Source organism: Protopterus annectens, chromosome 15.part0 (assembly GCF_019279795.1).
Source record: "Protopterus annectens isolate FY-2018-M chromosome 15.part0, PAN1.0, whole genome shotgun sequence".
NCBI lineage: Eukaryota > Metazoa > Chordata > Ceratodontiformes > Protopteridae > Protopterus > Protopterus annectens.
The window spans coordinates 601365938-601390359 of record NC_056749.1 but is presented as its reverse complement, the minus strand read 5'-3'; the positions used below and the strand labels follow the sequence as shown (position 1 = coordinate 601390359).

General features: G+C 38.9%; 1 protein-coding gene across 4 annotated transcripts in view; it reads right to left on the bottom strand.

Moving 5' to 3' along the window:
- PDZD11 (PDZ domain containing 11) overlaps positions 1–24422 on the bottom strand; it is a 723877-nt gene that overhangs the window by 556347 nt on the left and 143108 nt on the right. For 3 of the 4 annotated variants that reach the window (XM_044057429.1, XM_044057428.1, XM_044057431.1), the window contains exon 2: positions 13407–13484. In XM_044057429.1, coding sequence (XP_043913364.1) covers positions 13407–13484 — 78 coding nt within the window. Of the gene's footprint in view, positions 1–13406; positions 13485–17878; positions 18015–24422 lie in introns of all 4 variants that reach the window. The other variant, XM_044057432.1, reaches the window with a different exon arrangement.

Sequence of the window (24422 nt, the reverse complement as noted above, 5' to 3'; positions counted from 1 at the left end):
AGGGCAGGGGTCAGTCCTTTCGTAAACAGACCCAATGACCTACCTTTTCAGCTGCCAGAGCCTTCTCATCTGGCGGCACCTTTGGGAGGAAGGTTGGCACTTTTCAAAGAAAATTGGAGTTTAATTACCCAAGACAAATGGGTATTGGATATCATACACCAAGGTTACAGGTTTTATTTCCATACCTTGCCTCCTTTCAGAGGCATGCCAGACGTTCCTCCTCAACAAAGAATAGAGGCTCACAAGCAAATTTCTCTGTTACTTCAACTAGGGGCCATACAGCCGGTCCCTATGCCAGAAGTGGGCCTAGGATTTTATTCTCGCCTGTTCCTGGTACCAAAGAAGGGGAACACGTGGAGACCAATTTTGGATCTATCTATCCTCAACACTTATCTGGACATTCCCAAGTTCAAGATGTTGACGTTACAACAGCTTTTGCCTCTGCTGGGCAAAGATCATTGGATGGTAACTTTGGATCTCAAGGAGGCTTACCTTCATGTTCCTATCAGACTAAGTTGCAGGAAGTATCTGCGTTTTCGAGCTGGGACTTTTCACTATCAGTTCTCTGCATTGCCCTTTGGCTTATCTACTGCGCCCAGAGTGTTCACAAAAGTTCTGGCTCCAGTGATAGCTTTCTTCAGGCTGAAAGGAATACAGATCTATCCTTATTTGGACGACTGCCTGATTCTGGCTCAAGGAAGGGAAGAGCTTCTTCGTCATTTGGAATATGTGATAGCAGTGCTAAGATGCCTAGGGTATTCTGTGAACGAAATAAAGTCCAGTCTAGTACCCTCTCAAGACATGTGCTTTCTGGGTGTGAGACTGAATACAGCATCCCAGATGGCCTTTTAACCCCGGACAAACAAAAGAGTCTATCCCTTTACTTCCATCAGCTATCTCATCAGTCCGGGCTGACTGCAAGGACAGTCCTTCAAGCCTTAGGGTTCATGGCATCTTGTATTCTGGTGCTTCCCAATGCCAAACTGCATATGAGGAAGCTACAATGGTATCTCAAAATGTATGGACACAGCACTGCCAGGATCTAGACACTGTCATTCAAATAATACCTTGCATTCAAAAGGAATTTTTGTGGTGGGCTCAGGAATGTCACCTAAACAAGGGACTCTCTGTGACCCGGCCAGAGGCAAGTCAGATTTTAACGACAGATGCCTCAGACAAAGCTTGGGGAGCTCATCTAAATGGAAAGTGGATACAAGACAAGTGGCCTGCCAGACTACAACATCTACATATCAATCTAAAGGAGATGTTAGCAGTCCAGTTTGCATTAATAGCTTTCAAGGATTTACTTCTTCAAGGGCAGGTGTTGATTCTAACAGACAACACAACTGTCATGTGGTACATCAACAAGCAAGGGGGAACGCATTCTTATCCTCTATGCAGGCAAGCAATGATTTTGTGGGAGACTGCTCTCAGTTTACAACTCAATCTACAGGCAAGGTTTCTGCCAGGAGCACAGAACTCCTTAGCAGATGTGTTGAGCAGACGAATTATGGATCCCCACGAGTGGAAATTGGATCCTCATGTGTTTCAGAAATTGACAGTGTCATGGGGAACTCCAGACATAGATCTGTTCGCTTCTCCACTAAACCATCAGCTGCCAAAGTTTTGCACAAAAGGTTTCATCCCACAGCTTGGAAAGTGGATGCTCTTTCTTTCAATTGGAGCAATCTTCATGTGTATGCCTTTCCACCTCTGCCTCTCCTCCCAAAGGTACTTCTAAAGGTCAGACAGGACAAGCCAAGGATGATTTTAATAGCTCCAGATTGGCCTCGACAGCACTGGTACCCATTACTGAGAAGTCTGGTGCGGAAGCCTCCATGGCCTTTGCCTTCGATTCCACACCTGTTGTCACAGGAGGACAGCCATTTGCTCAATGTCAAACTTCACTCTCTTCACCTAACAGCCTGGCATATTCTGTTTTGAACCATAGAGGGTCTCAACTTCCACAACAAGTTTTGAATGTGATTTTGGAAGCTAGAAGGCCTAGTACAAGGAAAGTGTATGCAGATAAATGGAAGAGATTTTTATTTTGGAGTGCAGCAAAAGATTTTGATGTTTCTGAGCCTAATTTGAGTGTGGCTCTTCAATATCTTACTGAGTTACTGGACAAAGGTTTGTCTTTCTCTTCTATTAAGGTTCATGCTGCAGCAATTTCGCTCACTATGATTGTGACCCACCATTGTTTTCTCATCCTTTGTTCAAGCAATTTCTTAGAGGGCAAAGAATATAAGACCCCCACGAAGAGCTCCTACTCCTGCTTGGGATCTCAATTTTGTGTTGGAGAAACTCACTCTACAACCTTTTGAGCCTACAGCTACTTCTGAGTTGAAATATTTGTCATGGAAGACTGCTTTTTTGTTGGCAATTACCTCTGCAAGAAGGGTTTCTGAATTGCAGGCCCTTATGGCGGTTGAGCCTTTCTTGATTTTCCATAAGGATAGGGTATCATTACGTACTAATCCTTCCTTTATGCCTAAGGTGGTTTCTAGTGTGGCTTTAAACCAAACTATTCATTTGCCTACTTTTTATGCAAATCCCCAAAATAAAGGGGAAAAGATTTTGCACACTTTAGATGTACACAGGCAGTTGCGATATTATTTGGACAGAACTAAAGGGATAAGGCAGTCTCAGCAGTTGTTTGTTTCTTTTGCTTTGAGTTCTCAGGGCAAGCCTGTGTCAAAACAAACTATTTCTAAGTGGATTGGGTTTTGCATTGCTTTCTGTTATTCCCATCATGGCAAGGAGATTCCAGCTGGGATTAGGCCTCATTCCACTAGGGCTACTGCCACTTCAACAGCTTTTTGAGGGGAGTGGCAACCAAGGATATTTTGGAGGCAGCTACTTGGAGTTCAGTGCATACTTTCTCTAGGCATTATCACCTGCCACTTTACTCTAAATCCAGGGCTGGTTTTGCCACTGCTGTTTTGCAGGGCATCTTGGCAGCTCCTGCTTCCTTGTAGTTAGCCATCCTCCCTTACCTCTGCTTTGGGATTCTACCCAAGTGTAAGGACTGCAGCAATGTGAGATGAAGAACATAGTACAGTTTTGTACCTACCATAAATGTAGATGTTCGAAGATCCACATTGCTGCAGTCCAATTTACCCTCCCTCCTTCCCCTCTGTAGTTAGAGGTGGTTGTGTGGGTTGGGTTGTACATATTGTGTATTTTGTATGTATTGTACATATAGTTAGTGCAAGGGTGGTGGGTTGGTTGTTTGCTGTCTTTTGGTTTTGACCTTTATTTTTAGGGTCTTCTGACATCTGGGGCAAGAAAAGACTGAGGATATGACGTCGGTCATGCGCATTTGTACCCTGACGTCCTGATGTCAGTCAAATGCGCCTTGACCGACGTCAGCCTTATACTTTGATATTCGGGCCGACCGAGGACAGCGGACTACCCAAGTGTAAGGACTACAGCAATGTGGATCTTCGAACATCTACATTTATGGTAGGTACAAAACTGTACTTTTTGCCAATTTGGTAATGGCATATTGGGAAAATGAATTCATCTTTAAAAATTCCCAATACAGAGTGAACCTTGTATTTTATACAAGATTTTTGAATGATATTTTTGTTATGTACAAGGGTAATGAACAACAAGCCCAACAATTTATTACCTATTTAAATTCAACTACAGGGGTTCTTAGATTCACATCAAACTACAGCACAAGTTATATAGACTGTTTAGACTGTACACTAGTTAAGTACAACTTGAATGAAAGATATGTGTCAAATATTTAGGAAAAAGACATACTCTAATTCATTCCTTCATTTCTTGAGTAACCATCCTTTTTATCAAAAGCGCTCTATTGTAAAAGGACAACTTATTAGAGCTGCTAGGATGTTAACGTTGGACTCAGATTTTAGGGATGAATGTACACAACTTAGTATTTTTGAACAACGAGTATATCCATCTTATCTAGTACAATCTTTAGTAGTGGAAGTCAGTAACAAGAGACAAACTGGCCAGATTAAACCACTGCTTAACAATAGCACAACAAGTGAAACAAGTCAAGAGACACTTAGTTTAGGTGACACTAACCATGAGCATTCCCTTGTCGAAGAACAACATGGAAGTGAAAGGACCAATGAATTCAGAATGAGCTTCATAACAATTTGCAGTAGTGACAGCCATGTGGTTCATTTTATTTTATCCAAAAATTGGGAATCTCATTTCCTTTGACAAGTATTTAGCAAACAAACTAGGTCAGTCACCAAAATTGGTCTTTAAGAAGGGAGCAAATTTAAAGAACTTATTGGAAAGAAAAACTATAGGTCCCCTATCCAAACAAGTAGGAATGTCCACTTGTAGATGCTGCAAAATGTGTAGGTACATTGAGACGGGAAAGTTTCCACATCAATGGCAGGAGATACAAATTAGGGAAGAAATTCCATTGTAATTCCAAATTTGTGGTATACGTTGCAAGATGTCAGCTATGCCCAGCTTTCTACGTCGGGAAAACCAAATGTAGGCTAAGAGACAGGGTGTATGAATATACCCATGCTATAGAAAAGAAGAAAGTGGAGAACCCGTTAGCTAGGCATCTTGCGGAGTACCATAACCACACCTTTTTGTTTAAAGCTATCGAACAAATTTGTATGGATACTGGGGGGGGGGGGGGGGGCACTTAACTTGTTTCTCGAAGAACGTGAATTATTATGGCAGGTCAGACTCGACGCATTTTTCAGCCCTGGACTGAATGAGGCTTGTAACATTTCTTGCCTCTTAAAATGAAAGAGTCTGAATAGATAACTCAGTACTCTTTTTGAAAATTTATTGTACAAGCGTGAATTTACCTTTGGTTAAATTAGACATCCAGTTAGGAACATATGGGTTGTCAGTAATATTTATATACATATATTATTTATATATATATATATATATACTTTTTGGTTCAATATAAGTATAGTAATGCCAATATAGTATTATAGCCCCAATAGACATTTATTATTAACAAGTAGATGTGAGTTGTTGGAACGCATGGTTGAGCTTATAAAGCTATTGTTTGTATATGTATTTTCATTTATACTAGCTTAGCGAGCAGACTAGTTAGACACTTAAATATATATACATTTTTAAATTTGTGTGAATATTTAAATAGATTTTTTTCTTTTCAAATGAGTGCCACTTTCACACATTCACTGTAGTATATACAAACATGGATGGTGTGAAGGTGTTGTTTTATGCGTTATTTTACTTTTTAAAGTCTGAAAGTGAATTTTCAAATTATTGCATTTAAATGTGCATGTTGTTTTAAATAAGTTTCGTTGTCAGCTGATGGCAGTCATATGACTAGAAGAAGTTATATATAGTCTTGAATGTATTTGGTTATTTGAATCTGATGAAGCTGGCATTTCAACGTCAACGAAAAGCGCTTCATTGAATACATTTATTTGCAGACTAGGTTTTGGGCTCAGTGTTCTTGTGGATTCTGTGTTTGAATATGTATCCCAAAGACTACCACATCTGTGGAACAGGCTCCCCATCCATGTCAAGCAGAGTTCCTCCCTAACCCATTTCAAGTGCAACATGGACAATTGGATGGGAAACTGGAATTTGATCCCCGGTTTGGTGCCTATGTCTCTAATAGACACAGATAACCTGTAAATGGTTCATCAGGATTTGTCAGAGATTTAGGATGCATGGCTAGGCTTAAACGGCCCTTGTGGTAGTTAGCCTAGTAAACACCTATGAACCTGTCAGCACATATGTATCGATAACGAACACACACACACACACACACACACACACACACACACACACACACACACACACAGCCTTGCTAAGATCTGCTCCTGGAAGTCATAAAACAATTTCAAACCTCCACCCTTCCAGAGTAACAATTATCTCACCCCAAAGACGATGCAGAAAGCTTCCTAGTACAGACTTTTTGTCTCTGGCTTCACTGAGAACTGTAAGTTACAATCTTTATGGCCTAAGCTATGTAATTTAATTTCAGAGCAGTTTTCAAAGTTAGCTACAACTAAACTGTGATTAATCTCTTCTCTTTCAATATCCTTTGTTACAATATATAATACATTTTAATTGTTGCAATAATACATGTGTATTTCTTCTTCTGTCCAGCAGGGCACACTGTTGGTACATTTTTAACACTAGCAACTTTAAAGACATTTTTCAACACAAGCATCATACAAATGCATACAAATGACATATAATTCTTTACAAAATTTCAGGTAGCTATGCTGATGTATGTTACACATCCACTGCTCTTCTCCTGGCATAGCTGGCAATACGTCACATCATCACATCTCTCCCCCTTTGAAGACTCAAGCTAGTTTCTCAAGTGACCCTGGAGAAATGTTGCTTGAGAGGAATGAGCCTATATGGGAATGCATTAACCCATACCCCACTACAGTGTTGCACTGTCATCATATGCCTGCAACCCTAGGCTCCACCTTACTAACTTGGCATTTTGCTGGCTGGCAAGATGTAGCCCTAGATCCCCCTAAGACTCCTCCTGCCATCCACTGCAAATACTCAACACAAGGGTCTCCCTATCATGGTAAAGCTTCATCATGTTAACATGGTACAATTTGTGCCCCTGCCTCCTGCCTAGCAGTTCTACCATATAGTTAACATCACTGACCTTCCTTACCACTTTGAAGGGTCCCGCCAAAGCTGCCTGAAGCTTATGTCTGACAGGAATGAGAACCATAACCTGCTGTCCCACAGCATACTCACTGGCTCAAGCATTCAAATTATACCAGACCTTTTTCTGCTGTCGAGCTCCTGCCAGGTTCTCCTGGGCCAAGTCCATTAGCTCCCTAAGCCTTGTCCTTTGGTTTGGGATATATGCCAGAAAAGACTCCTTGTGGGATTCATACTCACCCTCCCACTCATCACAAATCAAATCTAAAGGCCCCCCCTCACCCTATGCCCATACACCAACACAAAGGGTGAAAAAACTGTAGATTCCTGGGGTACCTCTCTGTATGCAAACAGCAGATGGGGCAAATATTTGTCCTACCCTGTTAAACTGGTCTGCAAATGCCCGTAGCACGGTCTTAAGTGTAGAGTTTAACCTCTTTACAAAGACTATTAATCTGAGGATGGCAGGGGTGGCCTTTAGGTGCTTTGCTCCACAGTGCTTCTACAGACAAGTCATCAGGTCTGACATGTCATTGGCACCTTTGTCAGTATTTGTCTTGGGAAACCTACCCTGCTGAAAATCTCTAACAAAGCATTTTGCACCTTCTCTGCCTCGATAGAGGACAGAGGCACTACCTCACGGTATCTAGTAGCATAATCTACTACCACCAGGATATACTACTACTCTGTGGAACTTGGAGTACTCAGAGCCCCACAATATCCATAGCTACTCTCTGAAATGGCTCCTGAATCACAGGCAAAGGCATCAAAGGAGCTTTGACCTTGTCTCCTGCCTTGCCTACTTTTTGGCACTGTCCACAGGTCCTGCAGTACCCTGTTACATCCCTTGCAATTCCATGCCAATAAACGTTCTGCATAATATGCCTCTTGGTACACTTTATGCCCATATGACCTGCCAAAGGAATGTCATGGGGTATGGCTAGAAGTGACAGATGGTAGGCTCTAGGCACTACCAACTGCTGTATTACCTTACCCTCTAGCCCTTCCTCAGCGGTCCACTCTCTATACAGTAACCCTTTGTTTCAGCATACAGACTCCCCTTTTCCTTGAGAATCAGGAGCCTCCCTAGCTACCTCCCTCATGCCTCTCAGTGTAGGGTCTGAGAGCTGAGCTTGTCTCAACTCTCTCTTTTTGTACCTCTTCCCAGCTCCCCTTTCACAGGAAGTCTAGTATCCTCTGACAGCAGTGCCTCACTGTCAGCCTGGGTACTACCACTCTCCTCTGCCTTTGCAGTCACTCTGCCCAAGGAAACATCAGTACCTACCAGTAGCTTTGGCTCACCTTCAGGCTCACTGCTACAGTGTAGCTCCCTCCCTGTAAAATAGCACCTCACTGGCCCTGGCTTCAGGTGTGGGGTCTGTCTGGGTCTCCCCAAGGTTACCAGACCCACATCCCAGTCTCCAAGTCTGACTGAGTGTAACTGCATGCACATAAGGTACTGCATTATCAAAGTAATTCCCTATCAAGACATCTGAAGGGATATCCTCACACACCTACTTGCTTGCTTCCTTCTCCACCTTCCCAGTCAAGGTGAACCCTGGCCAAATTCATTTGGAATGGGGTCCCTCCTAAAGCTCTGACTGGAGTGGACTGCCCAAGCAAGTACTGCTCCTCTTTAACCACTGCAGGCTTCACAATGATTAGGTCAGAGGCTATCTCTCTCAGCAGTGGCCTGTCTTCCATCCACCCACTAAGGTCGGATATAAAGAAAAGTTTTTGGTAGTTTATATGTTTGTCTTGTAGGTTGGCATAGTATATTTTCTTATCTTGTTTGACATGGAGCTTTGCAAGGTTTTTAAGATGTCTAAATTGCTTAAAGGCATTTTGAGTTATATTTTTATACCAGTTTTTCCAGGCTTTATTCGTTTTTATCATGTTTATTTTTTTGTTGTTTCCTTTGTCAGCCATGGGGCTGGGTTGGACTTTGCTCTTTTATTACGTACTGGTGCTACATTACTTAAGTTCTATAAAAATACATTATGAAAGTGTTCTACAGCAGTATATAGCAGCATTTTTCTAAGTACATTCCAGTTATATTTGTGTTTCATAACTTTGCTGATATTGGTAGTATTTCATATTTGATTACAGATGTTTATTGAGGCTATGGTGAATTCTAATGGCATATGTAGGTATGTGGTCACTTATGCTGTCTGAGAGGCAGCCTACTTTTGTCAGCTTATCTGGTTTGTTTGTAAGAATCCAATCTAATGTTGAGTGTCTTCCTGAAGTTTATGTTGATTCTAGCAGGTGTGGTTATTAATTGTCTTAAGTTATACAAGTCTATAGATTCAGTGGGGGTAGTGTAATTTATAAGTTGCCAGTCTATATTGTCTCCCAAGTATTACAGCTTCATGGCTAATTTGTTAAGGTATCCAATACAGGATGCTTTCAGCAGTATCAACATTATTCCCTGGTGGTATATAAATTGCTGTTAAACATATAGTTTTCCTATTGTTAATTTTTTGGAGTGTTGTTAGTAGTTCAGCATTATTAAATTTGGATATTTTCTGTGGAAGTAAGGTAATGGTTAGGGAATTTTTATGCATGATTGCTACACCACCTGCAAACTTGTTTGTCATGCCCGAGTATATTGTATCCTGGGGGGGGTGATATCATCCTTTATTTCTTTTCTTAACCAGATTTCAGTAGTTGTGACAACATCAGGAGTGTGTGAGGCAAGATGAGCATGCATGCCATGGATTTTATTGCACATACTACTTATATTTCGTAAGGTGAGTCTGGATTCTGTTTTTTGCTGGAATGTATTAGGTGACGGGTTTATTTTGGGGTTGGAAGTGATGGTTTTATAAACAGTGTGACGAGGGTTGGGGTAAATATCACTGCTAATTTTTTGAACTGATATTTTACAGATGGAGGGGTGTGGTCAGTTATATTTTAGCCTTGGTTTAATATTTGATTGTAAATTTGGATGCTTAGTTTTAAGATATTTATAGAAAAATAAATCAGATGTGTTTTGTTTGTAGAGATAGGGTCTTATGGAGAAAGGCTGGGTAGATGTGGATATTCTTTGTGAGGAGTAGTTGAAGTCCTAAGTATTTGAAGGAGGTGGATTTGATAATTGGTGATAAAGGCAGGTAGAGAGAGGAGAAATAGTAAAATAATCTGACTTAGGGGCATCTTATTTAACTTGGTCTTTATCTTTGTTGTAAACAGGATAGTAAATGTTAGGAGGGTAGTGGGTTAGTTGTAGAGATGTAATTTGATAGTTATAGGAGGCAAGGATTAAGACAATTTGTGAGAGTCTTGGGTGGTAAACTAGAGTGGGTGTTACTTTTGGGATTAATTGTATTGATTGTTTTCCTACTGGAGGGAACTGATGGTATTGGTTAGAGGAATTTGTGGGTTGTGCAATGGAAGTATAAATGGAGAGTAAGAGGAGTGGATGGGATTTGGGGTTAGGGGAGCGGAGTGAGCTCGTGTTAGCATGGGTGAATGAAGTCGGTTGAAAACTTGTCAAGAGACAGGAAAAAATCACTGACTTTAAAGTAAACGGACACAAATCTACTGAGAGAGAAGTAAAAAGAAACAATGCCGTTTAAAAGCGCACTCTGCTTGTAGATGAATTTCTTGGTTTTGTTGCTCTAGGACACAGTTTTAATAGGAGACTTAGTTCAGTATCACATTGATCTGACCAATGGTGATAACAGTAAAACATTGCACTTGACGGTTTCAACAATTGTGTAATATAAGGAGGTTTCTATGGGCTTTGAAATGCAAAGTCCAAAGGTCAACCAAAACCCCCACACACCAGCAAAACATGAGATAAAGCAAGCCAGAATGCAATAGTTCAGCTCTGGAAAAAGAGTGGCTGAGAACTCAAAAGTGGTTATACTAGAAGAGAAATAAACTTAAGGGAGACAGTAGACTGCAAAAACAGTGAAGTGAGCACAGTTAAAGGAAAAAGTACCAATGGGACTGCTGTGGTCTAAGAAAATGGAGCTATTACAGTAGACAAAAGTCTTTGTTTTAGGTTGCCATTATAGTTATAATTTGCTTACAAATATAGCCCACTAAGAATATAACTGAAACATAAAGCTAGCACACTTGAAGATAACCCTGAGTAGACTACTAAAATAATATAAAAGAATTACCTGACATTATAAAAAAAATACCTCAGAAAGAAAGAAAGAATATTAAATGATTCACAGGATAGATTTTTTTAAATTTGAGAGTACATAAAGCCATATGGAATGGATTGGAATCGGTAATTTAGTCTAAGAGTAGAAAAATGGATAAATGAAATATGTAGGGGACTAGTTTGTGGATGCATAAAATATTCTGTACCATATGAGTAGGAAACTCAGTTTCATTATGAATGAAAAAATGTATTCCCTTGTTATGCAGTACAAGGTATTATAGCAATAGATTCCAAAAGATTAGCCCAAAACTTGTGGTAAAACATGTAATATACTAATAAGGTGCAGTACACAAGTAGTGCATCAGAGTACTGCAACTGCTGATTGGCAGGGAAATCAAAGAGTCAGTAAGTTTAGTATAACAGTGATTATTGGATAGGAAATGCACACACAGCATAAAATGTCTGTAAGAAAACATAATTATATGACAAAACCTCCATCATACTTTGTAAAATAGGGGAGTGAGACAGATGTTGCAGGACATTTTAAGGTTAATAAGCAAAAGTGTCAGCTTTTTTTCTGGTGATGCTTATGTCATTGCATTGCTGCTTTTAGTTTATGGAGTGTAAATAACCAGTCCTTTTATGCCTTATAGATCTGATATTGTCCATCATGATCTGCAAAAAAAAAACAATTAAAATGTTTTTTCTATGTGGCTTACATAGCCATATTGCCAGTATCATATAAAATTGTTTATCTAATTTTTAGGGTGTGGGATGCATGCAAGGGAACACATGTAATATATACACCCAAAGGAATGGGGTGTTAGCATAGTAGAAGATGAGTGAGGGTAAAGAAGACGGGCTCACATAATGGAAGAAAGCAGAGAAAAGTCAGAGGGAGGGTCAGAGGGGCATGGATATTTTTTTGTGCGAGTAGTCCCCTTATTTACGTATGTATGTATTTATTTTTGGAGAAAAGAACGACCTGTAAAATCTTGAGAAATGTAAGAGGAGAAAAGGGTAGGTAAGAAACGTAACTAAATGGACACCACAGAACAGACAAAGACAGGTAACATACAAACAGGAAAGTATATAGGGCACAGACAATACATATACAGACTGCATGGGGTGGGGGTCATGGAAAAATAGACAGGGGTAAGTATGTAGCCCAAGCACAGTCCACCATGCAAAATTACAGTGCACACAACAACATTGCTGTAATCTCAGATGCTTGACATCCTTATAAATAGGATCAGGAATTACTTTATGCATATGACAGGGAGTAAAAGATCAGTGAGCACAGACTCACATATATCTATAACCATGCCCTTGGGTGTTAGCAAAGAACATACTCACAATTAATTAATTTGAAGGTCACTGAAATCCACATAAGCTATGCACTAATTAAAAAGTATCTGTCCAGCAAGCCAAACACCAGTTTTGCATTTCTCAGCAGAAGTAGATGTGTTACTGACAAGTGATCAGCAAAAATGCAGTGCAGGTCAATTGATGATTCACAGTCTAAAACCTAAGCACTGTAGCAACTGCTTGCTACAGTTTAAAAAAAATCTGTTTTTTTAACTAAAACCTAAGTGCCATAGCACTCTGCAGATATCTGTAGCAAGCAGTTTGCAACAGTTTAAAATTAGAAATACTTTTTTTTTTTGTTAATAAAACGTGTGGGAGGAGGGTCAGGGCAGGGCACAGAAATGAGACCTGAATGGCTGGAGAAGGAGGGAGGGTGTGTGTGTGTGTGTGTGTTTGTTGTGCATCTCGCCAGCTAGTTGGTGTGCCAATAGATGGTATGGCCATTTTTTTGGTGGGGGACAACCTGGGTACTGCAGAAAGCATCTTGCAAGTTTTGAGGAAGTCCTCTTTTTTTTTTTTTTCTTTTGCTCTTCAACTCTTCACTTGAAGAGCTGAGGGAGGAGGCACTAGTTCATAGGATCAGCACAGGGTGCTGGTTGATCCAGCTATGCTTCTGCTTGTGCGTTAAGTTGAGCACACATTGGCCACAACACTGTAGCACAGTACAACAAATGTGATAACGTATGTATAGCAAATGTGATAACATATATATAGCAACACAAAATCAGGACTACCCACATTGAGGCCAAATGAGTTCATGTGACACTGTCAGAAATAACAAATGCAGAGGCTTTGCATGTGTTAACACTATGCCTGTGTAATGCACATAAGTGTCATCTACATCTGGACAGGCAGACTGCCCCTTCAGCAGAGTACTAATACAACCATTGCACAGATATACAAACAACACAACCTCGTAGATATATATAATGCATATGTGTATCATATGAGCAAAATGTCTATCCAAAAATTACTTCTTTATGGAGCATTACATAACAAATGACCATCATTTAGGTTGTCACCAAAGTGTAACTGAACATATGATCAACAGTGCAAACAGGTGTTTATCCCATTATGACCTGCAATAAATGATTCCTGTCAATTTGTTATGTTTGTTATGACTTACACCTATAACATAGGGCAATATATATAATACAAATAGTACTGCATGATGGGGAAACAAAAATATCCATTTGCATATGGTTATCAGCTCAGGAAAAAAATGAAATCTGTAATCAAGGTATTCACCAGTTATGTCAACAAACATGCACATACACAGAACTCGTACCTTTCTCCCGATGTTGCTCCTCAAGATGGTGCATGCATTCTCTACACATGGCATGGTTCCTGGAGAAATCCTTGTCGCCTGTTAGGAGATACAAAACAGGAAACATGTCAATACAAACCATAGACATATGACTTGCGGAGTAGTGCATCTACTTTAGCAATACAGTCAAACATTCATGTAGTTCAGTTTTGTTGAGGTTTTTTCTATCAGTATTTTCTAATAAATTACAATTTAGTAATTGGTTCATGAGTCCAATACTGATGCTATATTGATTCCAACACACAATCCTGTAGGCTGTCAGATGCATATGATCATAAATTAATGACTGGTGACCCTGAAGGTGTATAGCAATCCTGTGTGCATTGCACGACTATCCTAAATCATGCTAACACTCCAGCACACAAGGCTATGAGATACTTGTCTAAAAGACACTAGATTCAAACCTATACACACATCATACTCCTACATCAAAGTCCAGAATGCAACTTGTTGTGCTACACATGCTATTCTTTGCACAAATACTGAACATGCAGATATACATTTTTGTACTGCAACCCTGCTATAATATATAGAGTTGTATGTGTATCCTTATCTATGTAAGTAGACTGATAATTACATTTTTATTGACAGACATGAGCACTATAAATATCAATATTAAATAATACATATGTATGCTTTTCTGTGTTTGGTACATCAGGCCATTTGTCAAGTACCCAGACACACACATGTCTCAGTCTAAATACTGTTTGTGTTGTAAAATCTATCTCAGTACTTTGCATGTCACACAGACAAAAATATTTTATTCATTCACCTGTACCACTATCACTGTCATATGAAGTATATAATCTATGATTGTACATATATGGATTGTTTCCCTTGATTGACCTATAAATGTCTCATATATATATATATATATATATATATATATATATATATATATATATATATATATGTATAAAATATGTATAGGTGTGTGTTGTTTCCTGCACAATACCATTCATTAGTGTCATTTGGATCTCCTACATGGGAAAGGTGTACAGTCAACTCCAGTGGTACAGGAGCATAATAGCATGTAGAGAGCAGGAGCAACTAGACCCAGAGGCTCAACGTACAGGGGACAAATGACACTGGACAACCCATGGCGAAGGAACTAGACATTTGACTGCCTGACACCAACTGCATCTCCCCTTGAAATCTCCACCCTAATGCCCAGACCACAGGGAACACATGGCAGGTGTAAACTCACTAAAAAGAGATCCAGACCATTGACTATTTGACACCAATTACAGATTTCCTAATGGTGGGTGTTGTGCTTTGTTTTTTTTTTTTTACTTAGTTTGCCACATCTCTGGACCCCCAGAAGGTGAGATAGTCAACCATCAGGAGTAATCTGCAACTGGAAAGCATTACTCTTTATCTGTTTTACATATACATACATATAGCACATATTGATCATCATATGTTGTATTATCCATACATGCCATAATCCACATATACACAGATACATACTGAGCATCTTATGTTCTGTTAGCCATACATGCCATACTCACCATACTCCACATACATACACAGATACATACTGAACATCATGTTTTGTTAGCCATACATGCCATACACCACATGCACACACGGATAACACATACTGAGCATCATATCTTCTGTTAGCCATACATGACACACTCCCCAATGTTTTTCCTTCCACGACTGCATTGCAAATTCAATTTATTGACATTTGTTTATGGGGAAAGTCCAACTGAGTGGTACTTATTTTCATCAGAGGCCTGGTGACAAAAGCACCATTATACAGACGACATGGACATAATTTGCAATATTTGCATTATTTTATCATTTACAGTCAGTTTCATTCATGATCAACAGTTCCTTTATTAATGCATCCCTGACATCAATTGCATCATTTTCAAACAGTTCTGATTAAAAATAATAGCTACATGGGTTATGAATGAATACGTTTTAATTACGGAGGTATATGCTGTGCAATATCATCCGTATGCCTAGATTAAGTTTTACATAAGAATATTTGTTACTACAAAGACTTGCTCAAAATCTAGGACATAGAAAGATAAGATAATGAGTTAGAGCAGCCCACAGGAAGGAAGTAGAAGATGAGACACAAGGAAGATAAGGAGATGAGATGATAGAAGAGGGTATAGGTGTGATAATAGTACATTCGGTCTTGTGCACCAGACAATTACACAAACCCAGATAGCTATATTAGTATCTGTTTGACCAGGGGAGTTTCAGATGTGGAGACTTTTATCTATCAGGTGTTACTTCAGTTGACATTTAAAGTCTTTCACGTTGCAGGCTATTCATAATTGGAGTGGGATGGGCATTCCAGTTGTTAGCGATGCACTGCGAATACAGGGAATACCCTACATTATTTTTAGTTTTAGTTAAGCAGAATAATGATTTGTCAGTAGAGTGTAGACGTCTCTTAGTGGTATAGGTTCATAGGTACGTACTAGGCTATTGGCCCTAGGGCCTATACAAGCCTAGCCAAAAAAATTCCCTGGCTTTCACCACCCAAGAAGTTTATTTTCTTGCGCCCCTGTCGAGCAGAGCCACAAAAGTGATCCCTGGGGTGAGTTTCCTATTTCCATTCCAATTGTCTAGATTGCTCTTAGAGGGCTAATGAGGGGCTTTGCTTGACGTGACTGGGTAGTTTGTTCCAGAGTATGGGAAGTTTCTGGGACAGGAATCTATCCCTCCAGCATGTTCTGCTTATTGTGGTGGCAAGGTTTAGGTCCCTGAAGCATGTGGCTTGGAGGGATTGGGGTTTCTTTAAGTGTAGCATGTCCAACAGGTTTGGGTTTGACAAGGCTTTGTATGTTAGGCAGAGGTCGCCTCTGAGTAGGCGATAAGCGACGGAGTACAGCTGGAGTTTTTTGAGACGGTCTGCGTATGGCATCTGTTTGAGGCCGGTAATCCTCTTAGTGAGGTATTTCTGTGGCCTTTCTAGTTGTAGATGTCTTGCAAGGTACATGCCAAATGGGGCATTGTACTCTATAATGGGTCTGATGAGGGATGGGTAGAGAGGAGCAATGACCTCTTTTTTTCTGGAGATGAACCCCTTTATGATGAGGTGTGCCACGTAAAAGTATTTCCTGACTACTGTGGCGATGTGATTGTCAAAGGAGAGACTAGTGTCCACCTGTGTCCCAAGGTCTCTTATCACACTTTCAGTGTTAAGTAGGCTACCACCTATGTCGTAATGCATGGGCACAGTGTTTTTCCCAAAGGGGATGACAATACACTTTTTGGCATTGATCTTGAGGCCATGACTTTGACACCAAGTATCAGTCTCAGTGAGGCCCCTTTGTAGAATGTCCACAACATTAGGCGATTCTATTATGGCTCCCAGTTTGCAGTCATTTGCAAATTTTGTTAGCCAAAGACCTGCTATTTTAGCCTGTACTTCAGAGAAATAGATGCCAAACAGGAGGGGACCCAGGACTGAATGCTTGTCACTGGTTTGAAGTCGGATTTGGAGTCGGCTGTTTTCACTGTGTGGGTTCTATCAGTGAGCCAGTTGGCCACCCATCTTGTGACATAGGGATTTATGCCCTGTCTAATGAGTTTATCTATAATTCCAGAGTGGGGGATGGTGTCAGAAGCCTTGGCGAGGTCAAGATAGGCTGTGTGCACCACCTTACCCTCATCCACGGCTCTGGTGACTACTTCAAAAAAGTCAATCAGGTTTAGGAGACATGATCTTCCTTTTACAAATCCAAATTGAGTGGGGACCAGTGTTTGCAGGTTACCTGTGTCTTTGTTTATAAGTTCCATGATGATGCATTCCATGGCCTTGCAGACCATGCTAGTCAGGCTAATGGGGCGGTAGTTCCCGGGGCCCATGGTGGCGCCCCATTTGTGGAGCGGGATAACCATCACTGTGCACCATTTAGTGCACACAAAGCCTGAAGTGAGGCTATAATTGAACATGGTACTTGGGTGGGGTGCCAGTTCGTTCTGTAGTTTGTTCAGAACGCAGCCTGGGATGTTGTCTGGACCCATGGATGCTGTGTTTTTGGCTTTGGAGAGTGCGGTCTTAACTTGTGCATCCATGATGGCTTTGGAGAGTGCAGTCTTAACTTGTGCATCCATGATTACAGGGGCATTCTTCCAGTATAGGGATGGGCCCTTTGTGGGGTGAGGGGGGGTAAAGTTTGCACTGAAACTATCCTCCAGGATGTTGGCAATATCAGTTGGCTCTGTATATCTAGTGCCGTCATTCTGTAGCTCAAAGCAGATCTGAGTGTTGCCATTGAGATTCTTGACATAGCTGTAGAATGCTTTGTGGTTGTCTTTAGAATCGGTGGAAATTGATTCCAAAATGGTGGTCGACTAGGGAACAGCTTATGCACAGAGCTCCTCACCTCAAATACTTTTCTAAAGATACACTTACTTCAAAAAGAGCTGCTTTACCTTCATATCTGCGGAACTTGCATTACCTTGGAAGTGGGAAAAACGCAAAACAGACTCTCATCCTCTCTGGCTCTCACAGTGGTTTTTTCTTTTTTCTTTTTCTCTTCCCAAAGTGATTAAGGAAGGCCTACTGCTGTCTGCAATACCTCCGGCTCCTCATGGCTAGGCAGATTAAAACAACAAATGACTCTATTACAATGGATACTCAAACAATAAAAGCTAAAGCATCAGCAATTTTTTCTCCTGAAAAGGAGGCTCTTTCAAAAAGGCAGAGAACAAATAAACAAAATACTGAATCCTCCAAAAGTGACACAAGTAACAAAGAAGATCCCGGCTTTCACATGGAAGAACTTAAACAGGCCCTTCAGCCCATCCACTCAGCTATACAAAGTTTCTCGGAACAACTTTCAACCATAGGAAAATCTATCAATCAAATTGCGGACAGGGTAGACACACTTGAACAAAAAGTACAATCTAATGAGTTCCAAATACAGTCTATATCAGAAGAATTACGTGCCAAAACAGCCTCCCTGTCAGATCTGCAGTCAAAACTTACAGATCTTGAAGCTAGGAGCAGACGCAATAATATTTTAATAAGAGGTCTCCCTGAAAGCTATGACAGCCAAGGCCTGCTTACTATAACAAAACAAATATTTGAATCACTTTTACATTCAGAAGAAGGAAGAAACACTATTATAATTGAGAGAGCACACCGTGCATTGCATAAAAGACAAGATGCTACAGCCCCTCGCCAAGTATACACAAGATTACTTAACTTCCAAACAACGCAACAGATCCTTTATGCAGCAAAAAAAAAATAAAAACTTTACGTGGAACAAGCATAAAATAAACTTCACACAAGATTTACCTGTCTCCATTAAAGAAAGCAGACAGAAATTAGCCCCGTTCTGCTCAGACCTCATCAAGAGAAACATTAGGTTTCAAATGCGTTTTCCAAGCACACTGATTTTCTACCAAAATGATATTAAATACACTATAACATCCCTAATTGAAGCAAGAGAGACATTTCAAAAAGTATTTAGCAAGATTCCTGAACTAGCATAAACTCACAAACTTCCAGCACGAGCGTTTCTACAGATGTACTTCTCTTAATTGTAATCTACTCACCGGAGGCTTCAGCTATACAGTCGCTTGCTACCCAGCGTTTTAAAAAGATGTTTAGCAGGTCCAGGACTGTTTAAACTACTTAAAACTGTCTTTCTTCCGTTTAAAGGTAGATCCACGTGTCAACAAGGAACGTAACTTCGCCGCGAGGTTCCCAGCGGGATATCCTTTGCTGTGACTCTACAATATGCGCGCCAGTGAATTTATTCCCCCATCGGTCGCGCTTGCAGCGCTCTATGTTAAAAAAAGGGAAAAAAAACTCTGCATACTGTTTTTTTATATTCCATTTGTATAGTTTTGGCTAGCGATCAGCTCTTGCTGTTAGGGCTACTGAAGGTTTAACAAGCAGAGTCCCTTGCCCCAGTATGTACAAAATTATGCAGTTTAAAGGCACAAGCACATACTACAATATATGCTAAACTGCTTAATGTTCACGTACTAGAAGCCAGGAAGTGACTTTTTGTATGTAGTGCAGCTGGTCAGTGCAATTTAACCAACTAAGTGATATTTTCAGTATATCAATACTTATTTTTTCTTCTTTTTCTCTGTAATAATATGTGTTTGTTTACATACTACAAAGGACACTGGGGTGGGAGATTTTTGCATACATACCTTTAGTGTCTTACTGTTTTACTGTAATAATTTTACTGTAATAGTTATAGCTAATAGCTTTTATAAACATCTATAACCATTAACACAGATGTGGGTATTAAAGAAAGACATGTTTAAAATACCCATGGGTACATTCAGATTACATAGTTTGATAGTAGATTGTTATAATAAATTATAGTTTCATTCTAATAGGTTAGGGGTAGTTACAATAGGATTTCTAAGATCATTTAAATATTAACCTGAAGAGCTTAAAATTAGCAAAAGGTTAACATAGATGAAGGGTGGGTTTCACATATATAACAAGACTTTTAGGTTATAAATAGTTCTGTTATTATTGGAATATGTTCAGTGTAAACTTATATTCATTCAACATGCTTCATAAGTATCTATACTGTGCAGCTCATTAAGTAAACAGTCACAACCTCTTTTAATTGGGTTTTATCTCTAGTAACACATTATACTGTTAGATAAGTTTATCAAGATTTTAATGATATGCCAATGTTACGGTATTACAGTTGTGATTACATTCTCACAAGAATTGCTGCTTCTAGTAACAAATATGTTATGTACGGTATTCTTAGAGCTTCTTTGTTGTACACACTGTGTTTTAACTGTTCAGGCTTACAAATATATATCTATATACTTTAGGTCAGGCTTACTGTACATGAAAATTGGTGTACTCTCTACAAGCGGAGGCTCTATGTGCACCGAAGTGAGATCTGGTCTGATAATCTTTTGGATGAGATTTTCTTTGTATATATGTATAGAATTGTTAATGTTGTTTTTGGCTTGTTTATATACTTCTTCACTTAAGGGGTTCGGGTGGGTAGGCACCGGGTTATTTCAGAAGAAGTATTATGCTGCATCTTCCTTTACATTCAACTGTTTTGCCGTTAAAGAGCAGAAGTGGTTCTTCATCTCCCGTCTTTTATTTCGCAAACCTATGGTAGACTCTTCCCAACACAAAAGTAATGTACTCACACATTATTTTAAGTATACTAATTATATCAAGTGCCTATACCTTGTTTGGTGTTAACGCCCATGAGCTGGTCCATTGACTCTTGGAATATAAATGGCTTACAAAATACTGCAAAAAGAAAATTACTATTACACCTTATTTTTAAATCTCATGCTAGCGTATGTTTTCTACAGGAAACACACTTATCTAATTCTGAGTGGGGAAAAAGTAAAAAATAGAAAATGGGTTAGATCCATAATAAGCGCTGGTGACAGCACAAATTTGAAGGGTGTGGCCATCATAATTAAGAAACAATTCCAGGAAACTATTAATGAATATAAATCTGACACAAATGGCAGATGGTGTTATTTTACATCTACCCTACCAGACTCCGATAAACCAGTTATGTTTTTAAATCTGTATGGTCCATGCTCACAACAACAGACTTTTATTTTAGAAATTTATAATATACTGAACTCATTTCCAAATCACTTATTCATTGTAGGTGGGGACTGGAATGCGGTTATAGATCCCAGTCTAGACCGCACAAGCAAATCATCCTCTTACAACTTTCAAGCTTCTATAGCATTAGAGGAGCTTATATCTGATTTTAATCTTATAGACACTATTACCTTTAGTAATATCTCGACTAAGGAAAATCTATATACCTTCTACTCCAACTGTCACAAATCATGGTCACGTCTTGACTTTCTCTTAATCTCAGACCCCTTATCCAATTTTAAAAATACTTTTAATATCGAGCCCAGATGCTTCTCTGATCATGCCAAAATCTCTCTCATAATTAGGTTCACTACACCTGATTTTACTTTTGCCAACTGGACACTTAACAATAATTTACTAAATAATAAGGATATAATTAAAAAAATTAACAACATGTTAATAGATCTTGATTTGAATATCACAGAGTCCCAAATTCCCCCAGACATACATTGGGCGGCATGCAAGGCTGAAATGAGGGGTTTTCTGATTAGCCAAGCTTCCTTTCTTAAAAAGCTTAACATGAAAAAAGAAAATACTTTATCTTTGAAACTCTCCTCTCTGGAAAAAAGTCAGAGATTATCCCCTGACCCACAAACTATAGAACTGATCAATGCGACGCGCAAAGATCTATATGAACTTTATTCACAGAATTATTCCTTTCAAGAACAGAAATTCATTGCAACATATTCTGAATGGGCACAAATGCCCTCAAGAACCTTAGCAAGAATACTAAAAAATAATAATGGTGCTCCTAGAATTTCTACCCTTCATTACCAAGGGAAAATATACAAATCAGATACTGAAATAATACACCTGTTTTTTGATCTTTTTTCAGAAATCTATAGCGGACATAAAAGTGATAATCTAAAGCCTCAGATGGAGTCTTTTCTTAATTCTATTAAATTCCCCTCTCTTAACACTAACCAAATCTCCCTTTTATCCGCCCCATTCGACATTCAAGAAATCCAGGCCATCATAAAAAATTTAAAACTAGGCAAAGCCCCGGGCCCTGACGGCTTTACTACTAACTTCTTCAAAGCTTTCTGCACAAATACCTCCTCCATACTATTGAAAGTCTTTAACTATATTATTAAAAAAGGTATTACTGATATACATTGGAATAACTCGAAAACTATTTTACTATTAAAAAATAAACAAGACAAAGCAGATCCCCACAATTACAGACCAATCTCGTTAATAAATGTTGACATCAAGATCTTTGCTGCTATATTAGCAAGTAGATTAAAAAAAGTTCTCCCGTCCTTAATCTCCCCTGACCAAGCTGGTTTTATGAGTAATAGGCACACGTGGGATAATACGTTAACCCTGGATTCCCTTATACAATTTACCAAAAAAGGAAGAAATCCAATTTACGCCCTAACTTTAGACGCCTCCAAAGCTTTCGACAGAGTCAACTGGGATTTTCTGTTTGCCACCTTGTCCCATTTCAGTGTACCTAATTCCTTTTCGGATATGATTAGAACACTTTATACAAACTCCCAAACTTACCTTTACATTAACAAACAGAGATCTGAGCCAGTTTCGATCACTAATGGAACAAGACAAGGGTGCCCACTCTCACCCTTCCTTTTTAACATTTTTATTGAGCCTTTCTTTCTTTATATTACTCAGAATACTTATCACAATATACCTAAAATACTAAACACACAGGTTGCACTATCAGCGTTTGCTGACGATCTCAATTTATATTTCCAATCACCCAATACAGACTTACCCAAAATTCTCGATGCCATAAAGAAATTCTCTTTCGCATCAGATTATCAAATAAACAATAAAAAATCTCATATATTCCCAATAAACCCTAACTCCCATAAATCTTTTTACTTCCCTGAATCCTCCTTCCGAATAACATATAGCCTTAAATATTTAGGTATCCATTTTGTACATAATCAAGCCTCTATGCTTCAAAATAATTTACTAAAAACATGGTCTAACATACAACAAGATTTACAAAGATGGAAGCATATGAATTTAGCTTTCCTGTCCAAAGCAGCTATTGTGAAAATGAATATCTTACCTAGACTTCTATTTCAACTCAATGCTTTGGATGTGTTAGTCTATAATAATTTTTTCTCCAAAATCAACAAAGAAATTGCTGCTTTCATTTGGTTCCCTAAATCAGTGAGGATTGCTTACCCTAAACTAACCTACCCTAAAGAAAAAGGGGGGCTAAGTCTTCCAAACTTCCAATTATACTATAAAATTATCTGCTCAATTAGAGTTTGGTCTATCTCAAATTTTAACATCAAAACACAAACGCATTATCCAGCCTGGGTTAGAATTTGGTATCAACATGTTATATCTAACAAAATTAATCCTCAGGCTATTCCCTTTCTATCTATTACTTCTATGAACAACTGTAATTTAGCTCAATCTCTGAAACATAAAATCAGGCTTTTCCAAAATCTTATTAAAGATATCAATCTGGAAAGATCTTTACCTCTTCTACAACCGTTGCATCAGAACCCAAATCTTAAAATTAACAATGTAATGATTGACCTCACTAAATTCCCTCTCATCAAAGATCTCAATGTATGGGATATTCTCAAACATAGGTCTAAAACTTTACCCGAGTTACGGTTAATCTTGGGTACTAATAAAAAATACACAGTTATTCTTAGACAACTAAGAGAAATTATTCTGGCACAACTTTTTAACTTTTCTCCCAATACTCAGGAATTAAACAAACTAGTTGAAGTTATTTCTGCAATTTCAAGCATTAAAAAAACAATATCATCCTCTTACAAGCTATTGACTAACATGATCTACGATTCAAACTGTCTTTTCTCCAACTACTGGAATACCATTGGACCTACCATTACAGAGGATCAAAAATTATCAGCTATAAAATCTACTCTAGAGCTCTCTCTTTTCAAAAAACTCCTATATACACAAATAATGCTCAACAACAATGCTTATTATACTCCTGTAACTCTTAATAAATTTAATGCTAATACATCTCCCTCCTGCACCTGTTGTTCATGTCCGAAAGCGGACTTGCTTCACATTATGTGGTATTGCAAGCATTCTTACAAACTCTGGTGTTCTCTGAAAGTCCGTCTGGAAAAAATGGGTTATTACACCTCCACACTCTCGTGGGAAACAGCTATTCTTCACATTCCTACATCAAAAGTATCAAAAATGCAACTCCACATTTTAATTATCCTCTGTTCACTTATTAAACTATACATCACTAGCAATTGGTTAGATCGCACCAAACTTAGTTGGGGAAAATTCAAAGAAATGGCTCATAAACATATCTCTGCACATAAATTCATTATAAAAGGTCCAAAAAAAAGAGCCTATTTTAGTAAACTATGGAAGAAACTTTTAGATTTAGTTCTTAGTGAATA